Below are 14,991 nucleotides of genomic sequence, written 5' to 3' on the forward strand. Positions count from 1 at the left end.
CCTTTCAAACTATGCTCTGCTCAAATGCTTGAATTACAAAAGGTATATCTTGCCGCTTAGCAATATTGGCTGATGATATGGCACTTTTCATAGATATTCAGTGTTATAAATGGGGTCTTTGGTTAGCAGTCAGGTTACCCCCTGTCCAAGCAAGGACCCTCACTCCAGTCAGGGTAAATCACACACCATCCAAATTATCCTTTGCCCAACCTCTGGTAGCTTGTCACTGAGCAGTCAGGCTTAACTTAGAAGGTAATGTGTAAAGTATTTGTGCAATAAATCATGTAATAACACAGTGCAAACCCCACAAAAATACACCACACAGGTTTAGAAAAATATAGAATGAGTAGATTAAGGTCAAAATGATCAAGATTTGATCAATACAAGTGGAAACATCAGTTTTGTAATAATAAATAGAGTCTTTAGTTCTTTAAAACAACATTGGTCTCTTGTGAGCACAAAGTACCTGGTTTGTGTCTAAATTATCCGCACGGGACCGCAGAACAGGAGATGCGTGGAAAACGGGGAGGTGTGCGTTGGTTTCTCCATCGATGGTTTTCCACCCAGCAAAAGCTTTGCGTCGATTTCTGGCGTGCAGGCTTGGGTTGCGGGGTATTTGGACCCCCCGGGGACGATGCGGAGAAATCCTGGGCATGCAGGATCAAGTCACAGGAGCTGCGTTGACCTGGTGGGCAATGCAGGGAAATTTCTGTTGTACGGCAGCTGCTGCGTCGATTCCTCTTGCAGGAAGTCAGGTTGCGTCGTTCCTGCTTGCGATGTATCGATCCCGTGCATCAAAGTTCCGGTCGCAACGCTGACTCTGTGTCGATCTCCCCTCGGCGAGCCGGGCTGGGTTGTTCCAGTTCGGCGATGCACTGATTTTCTCACCGCAGGACAGGCTTTTTGTCGATTTTCGCTGCACAAGGAGTTCTTTGCAGAGATGAAGTATTTTTGGCCCTGAGACTTCAAGAAACAGGAGGCAAGCTCAATCCAAGCCCTTAGAGAACACTCCTCTGCAGAGCGAGAGGGCAGCAAGCCAGCAGGGCAACAGCAAGGTAGCATTCCTTTACAGCAAAGCAGTCAGGTGAGTCCTGTGGGCAGCCAGGCAGCTTCTCTCGAAAGGTTGCAGGTTCTGGTTCAGGGTTTCTTTCCCAGGAGGTATCTTGTCAAGAAGCGTCTGAGTTGGTAGGGTCAGACACCCAGTTTATATATCCAAATGTGCCTTTGAAGTGAGGGAGACTTCAAAGCGTGGCTTAGAAGTGCACAAGGTCCCCTTTCAGTACAATCCTGTCTGTGAGGGTCCTAGTGGGGGGTTGGAAGTCCATTGTGTGAGGGCAGGCCACTGTCCTTTGAAATGTAAGCGTCAGGCCCTCCACCCTTCCAACCCAGAAAAGACCCATTCAGTATGCAGATGTGTGCAGGTGTGACTGAGCATCCTGTGTTTGTGGTTGTCTGGGTGAAATGCACAAGGGAGCTGTCAACCAGCCCACCCCAGATGTGGATTGTAAGGCACAGAAGGTTTTAAGTGCAGATAAATGCTCACTTTCTGAAAGTGGCATTTCTAAAATAGTAATATAAAGTCCAACTTCACCAGTCAGCAGGATTTTGTATTACCCTTCTGGCCATACTAAATATGACCTGTTTCCCCGTTTCTAATCAGAATCTACCACTCAAACAGTTTATGAGGGTAGCCTTAGTGTTAGCCTATGAAAGGAGCAGGCCTCACAGTAGTGTAAAACGAATTAAGGGGTTTTATACTACCAGGACATATAGAACACATATGTTCATGTCCTTTTACTTACATAGCACCCTGCTCTATGGGTTACCTAGAGCCTACCTTAGCGGTGACTTACATGTAGAAAAAGGGGAGTTGTAAGGCTTGGCAAGTACTTTTAAATGCAAAGTCGAATTGGCAGTGAAACTGCACACAGGCCCTGCAATGGCAGGCCTGAAACATGGTTAAGGGGCTACTTATGTGGGTGGCACAATCAGTGCTGCAGGCCCACTAGTAGCATTTAATCTACAGGCCCTGGCACATGTAGTGCACTTTACTAGGGACTTATAAGTAAATTACATAAGCCAATTGGGTATGAGCCAGTGTCACCATGTTTGAAGGGAGAGAGCATATGCACTTTAGCACTAGTTAACAGTGGTAAAGTGCGCACAGTCCTAAAAGCAGCAAAAACAGTGTCAAAAGAGGAAGGAGGTAGACAAAAAGTTTGGGGTGACCACCCTAAGGCTGTCAGGTCTAACAATCAGTATGATACCTCCAACTACTATTACATTAGCTTAGCAATGTCGCTCACTCTGGATATTCCTTATTTTTCAACAAAACACAACTCGGGTCTTCCCCTCCATGAATCATCTTATTCAGAGCACATTGTGACTTATTTAGGCATAACATATACTTTCCAAAACTTAAACTATTAGTCCTTTTTCTGGGAAACCAAAATACTGCTTCCTGTATGGGCAAGCTAATCTCTACATCTCCTACCCCATATTAACATAGATAAGATGCATATTCTTCCCTGGTTTTAATATTAATCATGCCCAGTCTTGTGCCTTTTATCAAAAACTGTTTGGAACCTGCTCTGTTCTGTATCTGAGGTAAGAAGAAGTCTTGAAATGGTTGCAGAAGAACTTTTTGAGTTGAGATTGCGTGATGTCAGACTATTTCAGTGGGTTGCTGCAGACAGCAAACATGCAGCAATTATGAAGCACTAGGATGATACTGTTTTACGATCTGCATTCTTGTAACTCATTTTTCCTGAATACTGTATTTATAAAAATATGCTACATACATTTTGATATCCCTAAATTTGCAGAACAGGAAGGGTGAAGGCCGCTCTACTTGTGCTATCTACGTGGTTCCATTTTGTTTTTTAAAATTGTTTTTATTAACATTTTAATATTTTTGGTGTACATAATCAGTTCCGTTTAAACATTTATTAATGCAGTTCTACCAATCGCAGCACATTCCAATGTTAGTCTGTAACATATTAGTGGGTTCCCGTGTAAATCTAGTACTTATGTTTTGTATAGTCTGTCTCTGAGTGCTATGTGTGCAGTAATTGCGCAGGTTCCTGTGTCGTGCATTTTGATATCTTCTCTTTTTTCCACACCAATCTAACGCTTCTTAACTAAAACAACTGTCAACATGTGGTATATCGCAGAAAGGGCAGGTATTGACCACCAAATTTGCAGGGGTATGTGCCAAGGGCCCCTCGTCGGGGAGATTGCCACTCCCAGACGTCTCTTCCGTGATTTCCCTGCTGTGTGGAAGTAACCCCCGGTGGGAACGGGGCACCACCTCCGCCTATAATCCCTCAAACTATCCATATACTCTGGTGTTCTCCAGGTCTGCCCACCTCCTTTTCTGTCCTTTTCATTGGCTGCTCAGGTGGGTTGGGACAATCCAGGGTGTTCTCCTTAGCATTAAGGTGCAGTGTATCCCACCTGTTCCGGTTTCTCTCGCTCTACTTGTTCCGTGTTGGATCCTGACCCTCCAGTCGATATTCCTACTTCCCATTCCCTACTCTCCCATTTGATCAGGGCTTCCACCCATGTAGAAGCCAGGGGTGCAGGTGCACCCCGAGCCTCTTCACTTCGCAGTACCTGCAGTTCAGCCCTCACCCATTTTGTCAGGTCCCGTCTCCAGTCCTCCATGAGGGGGGGCCTCGGCGACTTCCAACCTAATGTGATCCGTATCCTGAACAACACTAAGGCCAGGTCGAGGTGGTGGTCCTGGGTACAAGCCCAGCAGACACACAGAGGGGGGTCAGTCCCAGAGTTGTGCCCAAAAGGCCCTCCAGGTCAGTCAGAACTGCCCTCCAGCTCCGTAGGAGTCCAGGGCAGTACCACATCATACGGTCCAGGTCCGCATCTACTGCCCCGCATCTGCAGCAACTCCTGGGCTCACCCTTGTATATTAGGTTCAGCCGGTGCGGGGTGAGGTATGTTCTGTGGGTGTAATTGTATTGTATTTATCGAAGTCTTGTATTTCGTGATACCACCCGCGGGTATGCCAGTACCTTCCTCCACTCTGCCTCCAACATATCTCTACCTAGTGTCTTTTCCCATCTTTCCCTCAGTGTCTGCAATGGGTCGAGTGTGTTGTCACTCTGGGCCTTATACAACCCAGATACCTGGTGTCGGTCGGTTCCGGAGGTTAGCAGGAGATGCAGGATCCGGTGTGTGGTAGGTTCCGCATTGGCCGTGTCCCAGTATACCTTTATGTGATGTAACAAGTAATGGTGTAGTAGAAATTGCCCGGTTGGTATTCCTTTTTGATCAGTCATTTCTGTGAAGGATCTCAATACACCATTGCGAAAGAAGTCCCCTATGTTCTCTACCCCAGCTTTGGCCCAGACTCCCAGCCCCGAGCCCGGTAAGATGGCCTCCTTGGTGCCTTGTGTTATCACTGACAAAGGCAAGCGTCTCAAGCATCTCTTCCAGCACGACAGGGCTACCTTCGTCATGATGCTCTCTTCCTGTGCTTCCACTCGTCGGCCTATCATTTGTGCCATGATCCACTCTGTATTTGTTGCACTGTTTAGGGTGCACCTGTCTAGGTGACCCTCCCCAGAGCACCATCTGGAGATCCACTGTAGCTGGCATGCCAGATAGTAAAGTTCAAAATCCGGGACTCCCAATCCCCCTGCCCTAGTCGGTCTACACATGATCGTGAGCGCCGTGCGTCTGCGACCGCTGTCCCAAATGAGGTCTCTGAGGAGACTGTTCAATTCCTTAAACCACGACAGGGGGAGTAGTACCGGTAGGTTAGTAAAGTAATAAAGGAGGCGCAGTAGCAAAATCCTCTTGGATAATGATACTCTGGGCATTGTGGACAATTTGAGAGAACGCCAGAATCCCACAGAAGCACGGAGCGATCGGAGTGCCCTTCCCGCGTTACCTTCACGTAGGTCCCTGAGATCGTGAAACACCTGTATGCCCAGGTATTTGAAGGTGTGTGGTGCCCATACCATATCCTCCTGGCAGGATGGGGGGCGCGGGCTTCCCACTATCAAGGGAAATACAAAGGTCTTACCCCTATTTATACGCAGGCCGGACAAGCTTCCAAAGCGGTCCAGGTTATCAAGTGCCCAAGGTAGTCCCGAATGGCCATCTCTTAGATAAATCAAGATGTCATCAGCATAGAGGGAGATAATATGTTCATCCTGTCCCCACTTCATTCCTCTTCCCCTGCCCTCCATCCTTAATCGTGCTGCCAGGGGTTCAATCGCTAATGCAAATAATAATGGGGATAGTGGGCACCCCTGCCTGGTGCCCCTGTATATAGGATAAGTTTCTGATATCGTCCGGCCGGTTCTTACTCTAGCCAGTGGGGCTTCATTTAGTAGGTCTACCCATCTCACCCAACCCTCCCCCAATCCCATCCGACGCATGACAGTCCTCAGGTAGTCCCATCTGACCGAATCAAAAGCCTTCTCAAAGTCAATGGTGAGGAGCATCCCCGCAGGGGACTTCTCTTCGTGTGGCATGTGCAAAATGGCAAAAAGGCGTCTAAGGTTTAGTGAGGTGTTGCGGGCAGGTACAAACCCGTTCTGATCCTCATGGATCAAATTGGATATGTGTAGGAGCAGTCGGTTAGCCATAAGCTTGCTAAGAATTTTTAAGTCATTATTCAGCATCGATAGCGGGCGAAAGTCGGTCACAGACACGTCCCCCGAGTTCATCTTGGGGAGAGGGATCACCAGGGCCTCCCTCATTGAGTCCGGTAGTCGGCCTCGCTGTAACGCCTCCTTGTACATTTCCACCAGCTGGGGTGCCAGCAGGGCCAAATACTTCTTATAGAAGTCCATCGCGAGTCCGTCTGTTCCCGGGGTCTTCCCTGATGCTAGCTGTGTGATGGCCTCCTGTACTTCCTCTAGAGTCACTGGTCCACCCAGCTCGTCCCCTTCCCCCTGTTCTAGTTTGTTCAGAGGTAGTTAATGCAGATATGTGTCCAATGATTCTGTCTCGAGCGCTTCTGGGCTCCTATAGAGAAAAGTGTAATACTCTCTAAAAGCATCATTTGTGGCCCCCGGCGTACTTCTGTGTTCCCCCCTTCATGTCCCGGACTCCTACAATGGGTGTCTCCCCTCCTCTTGGTCTCACCAGCCAGGCTAACATCCTGCCCGATTTGCCCTCCTCTGCCTGCACCGATGCCCAATATCCTTGTGTATTTTGGCATCTCAACTGCTCCTTGACATGTGAATAGTTCCTCTTTGCTTCTTTGTATCTATCTTGCTCAGTCGCCTCTCTGCTTCCCCCCCTTTTCACCCTCATGTATAATCCTCTCTAACTTGTTCAATTCCCGCTCCAATGTGCGCCTGATTCAGACTGTTTGCCCCAAGCAGTGACCCCCTAGTCGCCATCTTAAGTGCCTCCCATTCCACATGTCTTGCAGATGCAGAGCCCTTATTGATAGCGATATGGTTCGCCAAGTGAGAGCGGAGCATCTCTCTGTACGCCTGGTCTTCCAGCGCTGTCGGTGACAATCCTCATATTGGGATGGGGGGGGGTCTATCGGTGATCGCCTTCCATGTAAGCATGAGGGGGCTATGATCAGAGAGGGTACGCCCTAGATATTCCGAGTGTGTCATTTCCTGCGCTATTGAGGTTGAACATAGTATCCTATCTATCCTGGTGTGGACCCGCTGGAGGCAGGAGTAGTAGGAGTAGTCCCTTTCCCCAGGGTGTTGACTGCGCCAAATATCCACCAGCTCCCAGGCCCTCACCCACTCCCTCAGATTCTTGGCTATTTTATGTGTTACGGCTCCCGCCAGTGGTGGAGTGGACCGGTCAAGATCAACGTCCATTATACTATTAAAGTCGCCCCCAATCACTAGTTCCTACCCTTGTTGGCGTGTGATATGACTCGAAAGGCGCTGCATGAAGAGGATCTGGTCTTGGTTAGGGGCATATACACTGGTTAAGGCGATCGGAACTCCCATGCAGCCTCCCCCTCACTGTTACAAACCTGCCCTCTTGGTCAATGTCCGTCGAGGTAGCCTCAAAGGGGACTCCCGCTCTAACCCACACCAGGGCCCCCCTAGCGTATGCCGAATATTTGGTAGCAAATATCTGCCCTCTCCATCTTTGTCTTAATTTTGCAATCTCAGTCGCAACAAGGTGTGTTTCTTGTAGTAGGGCCACGTGGATACCTCATCTTTTTAGGTAGGCGAGCACTCTATGTCGTTTGCCGGGCGACCCCATCCCCCTTTAATTCCATGTTAATATATTGTACTCTGTCATGATAACACGTCTGTAGTAGGCCACGCGGCCCCCGCTCTGCCAGGCCCCAAGACCAGCCCCCCGCCTGTGTGTCCTATATATATGTAGCCCCTCTCTGCGTCATCACGATTAAAAACATGAAACTGTAACTCCCATTCCCCAGGGCGCCTCTCCAACTGTAGGTGGCCCATGAAAGAGCGCAACAGTGCAATTTAGTCAAGAAGTTAAGTATAGGTCTCGCCATCCGTAGCGGAGTGGCCGATACACCTGTGGGGGGTGGTAGCTCCACGCCCGTCAGGGCCTGCTGTTTGTACTGTGCTCTTCACCCCATGTCCGATTTATGGATTCATTCAGCCCAGTTCGTCTGCCGTTTGGGGGGTCACCCTCAAAGCAGACGCGAAACAGCTCAAGCCCCCCACCGAGGACACAGAGGCCTGGTCCGACTCTCCTCCACTGCCCTCCTGTGAGGACATTTCCTTACTGATGGAGGCAGCCGCCTCCAAAGCCGCTCTCTTAGCGAGATCCTTCTCATCCGGGTCGGTTCGCTCTGCGTGTGGCGCCTGTTCCGCTGTCTCCTCTATCCCCCGCGGGGGTTCGACCCAGTCCGGTCGCTGCCGCCTCAGCACCCCTCTCCTATTCCACGTGACTCTAGCCATTCCCATGCCTCATCAGGTTTCAGGAAAAACATAGTTTGGTCGTTGACAATCACCCTCAGCTTGGCCGGGAAAAGGAGCGAGTACTGGATCCCTTTCTCCCTAAGCACTCTCTTCACGGTCAGGAAGGAAGCCCGTTTGGTTTGTACTTCCAGTGTGAAATCCGGGAACAGCGTCACCTCCCCCTTCGCCACCCTGAAGGGTCCGACTGCTCTGGCACGCTGGAGAAGGGCATCTCTGTCTCTGTAGTGCAGTAGCTTAGCCACCACCACCCGGGGTGGTCTTCCCGGCTCTTGGGGCCTCGAGGGCACCCAGTGCACACGCTCCAGGGAGAAAAATGGAGTCAAACTTTCCGGGGCTGCCAATGTCTGCAGCCACTCCTCCAGGAACCCCACCATATTCTTTCCTTCAGCGCCTTCCGGCAGTCCAACCACCCGCACGTTGTTCCTGCGATTTCTCCCTTCCGCATCCTCTGCCCGCTTCTCTAGGCGTAAAACTCGGTCGGTCAGGTCAGTTACCGTGGCTGCCAGGTCCTCATGTTTCGGAGCAAGTTCCATCAGTGTAGTTTCTGCCTCTCGGACTCTGTCCGTTAACTTTTGGTGATTCGCTCTCAGAAGGCATACCTCCACCGCTACCTGGTTGATATCATGTTGCAGGGTTGTTTTGGTGTCATCGATGGCACCTAGTATTTTATCAAGTGTAGCTTGCACTGTTGGGTGATTGAGGTCCCCGCTGTATTCCCCGCCGCGCTCAGTTGGGGCTCTGCGATTCGTCATATTGCCTTTATTCCGGGTTCTGGATGGCATCTGCAAGACGTTGCTCTGTGGTTTACGTGCCCGTTCAGAGTGGGCCCCCTCTACAGCTGGCCTCGGATCTCAGCGGTTACGCTCGTGGCACACTCCTATAGGACCTGCTGACGTCTCAGCCACCGTTCTCTTGTCCGATGGGCACTCCCTCCACCGGTGCCCACGAGCTAGGCGTGCTCTCTGTCCACTCAGTGTGTCACTGCAGGTCATTTTTGGGAGTCCGCTGCCAGCTCCACGTCCGTTCTGCGTGTGCGGCGTTGCTGCGGTGTGGCATGAGTCCTCGTGGTGGAGCCAGCGCCCCGGGGCGACTATCAGGCCCTCGGCACAGGTTCGCCCGCCTCTCCCCAGCACCAGATTCGGCCGCTACCCCATCTAGCTCAGGCCGCGTCCGCAGCCCTGCTCCAGCGGGTCTGCTCTCCTGGAGAGGCAAGGGGGGCCCAGCAGCGGGTCCCCTCACCCCGGGGGGCACCCCTTGATCCCCCAAGGGGTCCCTGCTGCTCTCCAACAGGTGCCAGGAACTCTCTCTGCCAGCCCAGGGGTGCGCAGTCCAACTTCCCAGGTCCCGCTCATCGGCCGCCGCTCACCTACTTGGCGCGCCCGGGACCCGGAGCTCCAGCCGCTGCCTCCACAGCCTCTGAAGTCAGCTGGAAAGCTCCCTCAAAGTTGGGGCCAGGGGTGGACCCCGGGTGACTCCCCAGCGCGGCCGATTCACGGCTATAACTGCGGGGGGCCCGTTGCGGCCCGCAGCTCCTCTTAACCTTCCCAGCCGGGCGCGCCGTCTAACTCGAGCCCGCGGCTCCAAAGCCGAGCTCCGGTGTGCGCTAGGGCTGCTCCTACTCCGTTGCACCGGATGGATCGGGGGAGACAGACTAACTCCGCTGCTCCCCGCCGGGTCAGACTCTCCCGATCTGAGCGGATTATCCTGCTGGGTCCCTGGGAGGGCCGTTCTGCAGGATTAGATAGCAGGCCCTGTCGGAGCCGCGCGACTATGCGTCCGACATCTTGGCTGGGTCAGCCACGCCCCCTACGTGGTTACATTTTTGTGAAGAATATAACATTACAGGTATTTCAAGGCAAAACAATACCGGGTCAATCAGACCTTCCGAGATATTATAAATCATCATATTGTGTAGTGTACAGCATAAAATATTAGTAACACTGAAGCACTTGATCGTCTTAGGAGGTCTTTGTGAGCCTTTCTGACCGCCATTCTTTTAGTAAAACTGCCAAAAAGAATCCTTCAATTTCTGCAAGTACACTTTTGCCCTGTGACAGTTGCCAACAGACCGCTAATATTGAAGAACAATATGCAATGTATACCTTTCAAAGTCCTAAACCTATTATAAATAATTATGTAACACTCAAGATTTGGCCCAGTATGATGTACCAATGCACTACAACAAGGAGACAAGAGTCCTGGGACCTCCTATCAGTGTTTGAAATATAACTACGTCCCTTAAGTTCATGGCACAGATCTAACAACCAACCAAACAACACCATCAGTTATTTATTTTATCATCTTCACTTTACACCAAATAAATCAGGCAAAAGAGGGCAGCACTGACATCCCCTAAATATAGCTATCAAGAGGTCAATTTCATGTATCTGCTGGCCCCAGACTATTGCTACACTGTTTCACAGTGACCAGCATTTTATGAAAATAATCTCCACAGAAAATGTATGTATTGTCACATGCATTCACTCTTTAATTTGATGGTAAAAAAAAAAAAAGAGGACACTAAGGTGTGAATATGACACCATTTATCGTTAGTGGATCAGAGCTACTACGGGTTTCAGTGGTGTTTTACTCCATCTTCTGTGAAGCATTATGTGCATTCATCAAATTCCACCTATCCGTCACTCTTCTATCAGCTTCCTACTATAGAGGAGCAATAAAGATGCCTTTAAATCTTGTTTTACCTTGACGCATTTGCTCTGTGTTCAGAGACAGAGGTCAAAAGTCAGTTGGCCTTCTTACAATTACCGTTTCTTCTCCGACTACAGAGATCCAGGATTTTGTAAAGTGAACTGCCTGACAAAGCTGTACAAAGAGTGTGAATTGAAAGGTTATGGGTTGTCAGATTGTTCTTAACGTACACTTAAATAGGTAAGTAAACTGTACAAACATTTCAAAATATATTTTAGTAGTTGCGAAAGACCATTTTTTGTACTTCTGAGTGATGAAAAAATATTTTAATAGGATGAAAACATTTCAGAATGCTTTACTTGGTGATGTGCAAATGATAAACACGTTTTCTGAAACCCAATTTTCACATACTATTGTTAATACATCATATAGTTTTATCAGCAAAATTGCAAGTTAGTGAGAAGGTTTTTGTGGCATTCATGGTATATTTAGTGGCTGCAAAACACTCCTGCCCCTGCCCTGGTGGCAATGCTATTAGTAAACTAAGAGGCAAGTAAGGGATTATGTGTACCCTATATGTGGGCTAGATTCTTAGGGTCTCATTTATGAGGAAGTCATGCAGTGCAGCAAGTCACCCTGCTGCACTGCACTGTGTGATGGGGAAAGGGCAGGAATGTGCTGCACTGAAGGCAATGCAGCGCATTTCTGTCCTTTCCCAAGCGCTAGTGCACAATGGGCTGCCTAGTCGTAACGCAGATATCCTTGCACCACGGTGCAGAATGCAGCACGCGTAGAAAGAGGACGAAACTAAGAGAAATTTAGATATTTCTCTTTGTTACACCTCCTCTTAGAAGGTGTACCATTTAGGCGCATCCTCAGGTTTACAAGTTCTTGTAAATCTGGGGATACGTCAAAATTCATGAGAGATATGAGGGAACACCCATGCAATGCCCATGGAATGCCTTCCCAGAGCAGAGCAACGCAATGCAGTGATTTGTGCTGCACTGCGTTACTCTACATTTTTTTAAGCCACCCAGAACCACGCAAAACAGCTTTACGTTGCTTCAAAAATCTGTCTTGAGGTTAGCGTCACTCTTGCACCATGTTGCATGGTGCAAAAGCGATGCAAACAGCCTCACAAATAGGCCCCACATTACACATGGAGCAAACTTTTAGTCTATTTAACCAAACAAGATCTTTTTTTGTACAGCAGAAATGCTGAACTCAGATATTTGAAGGTGCACTCATATGAGAGAATGAAGAAAAGGCAATGGTAAAATAAAATATTTGCCTAGGATCACACAATTTAAGACCGGGTTATGGATCAAGTACATTACAGTTAGATCGAATAAATTATTCAAGTTACTGGACCTGCAGGTGTAGCAATATTTTTATGATTTTTCGATGACTGACTCACCATGGACTATACAACTATACCTAGGCATAGATGGCTGTGGTTGGGAACACAAGGGCTTGAGTGTCAACATGAGCTGCAGTCTGGTAAATAGATCCTTATATGAGAATCTGAAGGCTGTTGCTTGGCTTCTTAGGATATCACTTGGGCTTAGACGAGGAGACCGTACATGGCACACGATGGCAGTGCATGGGCATTTGATTCCATCATCTGTGTATATGAGCTTGTATCTGACATCTGAAGGCTGTACCTGAGCATATTAGCCTGGGCCCTAAATCAGAACAATTGATTTTGTCAATCTGTGTTCTTTGCAATGTCTTTCTTCTCTCCAGTGTGTCTTTAGGAGCAATTAATACCAGGCATTCTCACAGAAGTCAACTGCACCTACTCCACCACTGCCCATATTGATAAATGTTATGCATGGCACATTTTAGTTTCCACCTTGTTTTCCTACTTTACTCTAATATGTGTATCCAACACACACCATATTATATCTTTATAAGCGGATGATGCCTTATTATATTTGCGTAACTATACCTCCTCTCTCCCAGGGGTTATGCAAATCCTGGATAACTTCGCCCTCTCCACTGGCCTGCGCGTTAATTGGGCAAAATCATGTATTTTCCCCTCTTACACGCATACCTCCTGAGCAAATGGCATTGCCAATGTACCAATTGACATGGGCATATCAGACTTTTAAATATCTAGGGGTTCATGTATACCATTCCATGACAGACCTACAGGAGGGCAACCTTGACAGGCTGCTGCACTCAACTCGCGGGTCCATGACATTTTGGAGCTCACTTCCACTATCACCCATGGGCCGTATGGCCATAGCCAAAATGCTAATATTATTGAGATTTTTATACTACTTCACAGCGCTCCCGTTGTCCCTGCCATGCTCGTTTTTTCATAAACTGCACTCCTTGCTAACTGATCTGTTATGGGGCAGGGACAGACGCAGGGTAGCACTAGCCATCACACAATACCCACAAGAAGAGGGTGGGCTCGGCATGCCAAACTTTGAATTGTACTACGCGGCAGCCCAGCTTCAATGGGTAACCACGTGGCTCAACGAACCGTCTAAACCGGAATGTACAGGGATAACAGCTTACACGACACCACAAATGATACTGACATCTCTTATGTCTGGACCTCCCTACCCGCCTAATAAAACACCCCTACTGGATACAGCCAGATACTGCTGGCGGAGATATGTCCAGGGAAGAACCCCAATCCCCCCTTTCTCACCATTGATACCATTGGCTCAGGTACCAGGTGTCCAAGCTCTCTCCTCTCATCATGATATAAGGGTAACTAAAACATTGAACACAAGCGACCTGTTTTCGAGTTCTAAAGCAAGTACTTTTGCAGAACTTGTGTCCACCGGAATCATGCAACTTGGGGCCTTATTAACATTCAGCGACACTATTAAACTTCTACAAAACCTCTGGAGGATCAACCCAGACGAACCCGACGAATCCCTTTTACTTACTACACTGCTCACTATAGGAAACACAAGGGGCATCGTCACTAAACTATATAAAAATCTCCTAACGGGTACCTGCACTGCTTTGACACAAGTCAAAAGCCGCTGGGATGCCGTCCTTCCCACACCAATTGCCCAGAAATCCTGGGAAGCTGCCCTCACCACGATAAAATCTTCATCCCGCAACGCGAGACTGAGATACACACAATTTAATTACATTCACCAAGCATATCTGTTGCCGGCCCGTATCAATAAAATATACCCAAATTCTAAACTAGAATGCCCCAGATGCGCTACCCCTGCCGCTAATTTTTACCATATGGTCTGGGACTGCCACACAATAAACACTGGCTGGTGGCACGTTACCGAGACGGTAGCAGACATGCTAGACACTACGCTCGCACCTACACCGGAATCCTGTTTGTTGGGAATACGACACAGGAGCTAGAATGAAAAACACACTCACAAGTTTATAGACCTTGCGTTTGTAACTTACAAGCGCTTGATCACTACACACTGGAAGGCCCCTAATGCCCCCCCTATTCTGCTTGGCTTAAAGACCTACACAGCTCCACATTAGCAGAAGCTTATACACTAAGTCAGTTACAACATAAGAGCCAGATACAAGAAGGTGCTGAACACTGGGACCACTTTGTTGTAAAATTAGAGTCTAGGGACGATATGTACCCCCCTTGAACCACGAGGCACAAACAAAAAGCCCTCCGGTTAAATACTTCAAGGCAAGGACAACATCATACTCCCTGTAATACCTTTCTTGACTCCACCGTATTAAACCAAAATATAAAGGTAGGCAACAAGCGTAGGTCCATCCAGGTGTGAACGTGAAAATTGGTAGTGGCTGCTACTAACTCGTCGGTCTTGTCCCTGCCTCACCACTACTCGCAGAACATGCAAGTAAAGTAGAAACATCTTCCGCACCTACATAATCTAAAGTTACCGTTATTATTTAGAACACCGCGTAACATACTTAAGCAAAAACAAAGATATGCCCATTGTAATAAATCGCACCAATTTAAGTTGTATGTCAGTACACTAAAATGTAACCGTATTGTATAGAAATTACAAGTGCGTGAAGTTATATATGAAAAGAGACACTGTTTATTCTCTTACCAATCCAAGAGAAGTGTACTGCTGTTTGTGAGTTACGTTTAATAAACAGATTTAAAAAAAAAAAACACTCTAATTTGTGTATCTGCTAGTTATCTGCTAGATAGACCTGTACATTGACATATATTCTTAGCACTGGAACTTAAGTATATTAGGATCCTGCAATTCTTTGTGGTAGAACAGAGACATTACGTTATCCCAAATAGAAAAGACAAGTAACACATCTCATTGCTCACAGAACAGCTTAAAAGATGATGGAACTTTACCTAGTGACATCAAAGCTTGGTCAATTTCCTTCATCATGTTCTGGCAAAGTTTCTTCTGCCATTCCTGCAAAAGTGCCCATTCCTCTTCAGAGAAACAGGAAGAAGCATCAAAGTATGCAGCCTGTTCCATGA

The 14,991-nt window shown here is 48.1% G+C and overlaps 1 protein-coding gene across 8 annotated transcripts in view; it reads right to left on the reverse strand.

Moving 5' to 3' along the window:
- Window positions 1-14,991, reverse strand: part of LOC138300142 (zinc finger protein 2-like) — a 108,581-nt gene that overhangs the window by 69,363 nt on the left and 24,227 nt on the right. For all 8 annotated transcript variants that reach the window (XM_069239087.1, XM_069239085.1, XM_069239091.1 and 5 more), the window contains exon 2: window positions 14,860-14,980. In XM_069239087.1, the coding sequence (XP_069095188.1) occupies window positions 14,860-14,980 (121 nt within the window). The remainder of the gene's footprint in view (window positions 1-14,859; window positions 14,981-14,991) is intronic.

Source organism: Pleurodeles waltl, chromosome 6, assembly GCF_031143425.1.
Source record: "Pleurodeles waltl isolate 20211129_DDA chromosome 6, aPleWal1.hap1.20221129, whole genome shotgun sequence".
Lineage (NCBI taxonomy): Eukaryota > Metazoa > Chordata > Amphibia > Caudata > Salamandridae > Pleurodeles > Pleurodeles waltl.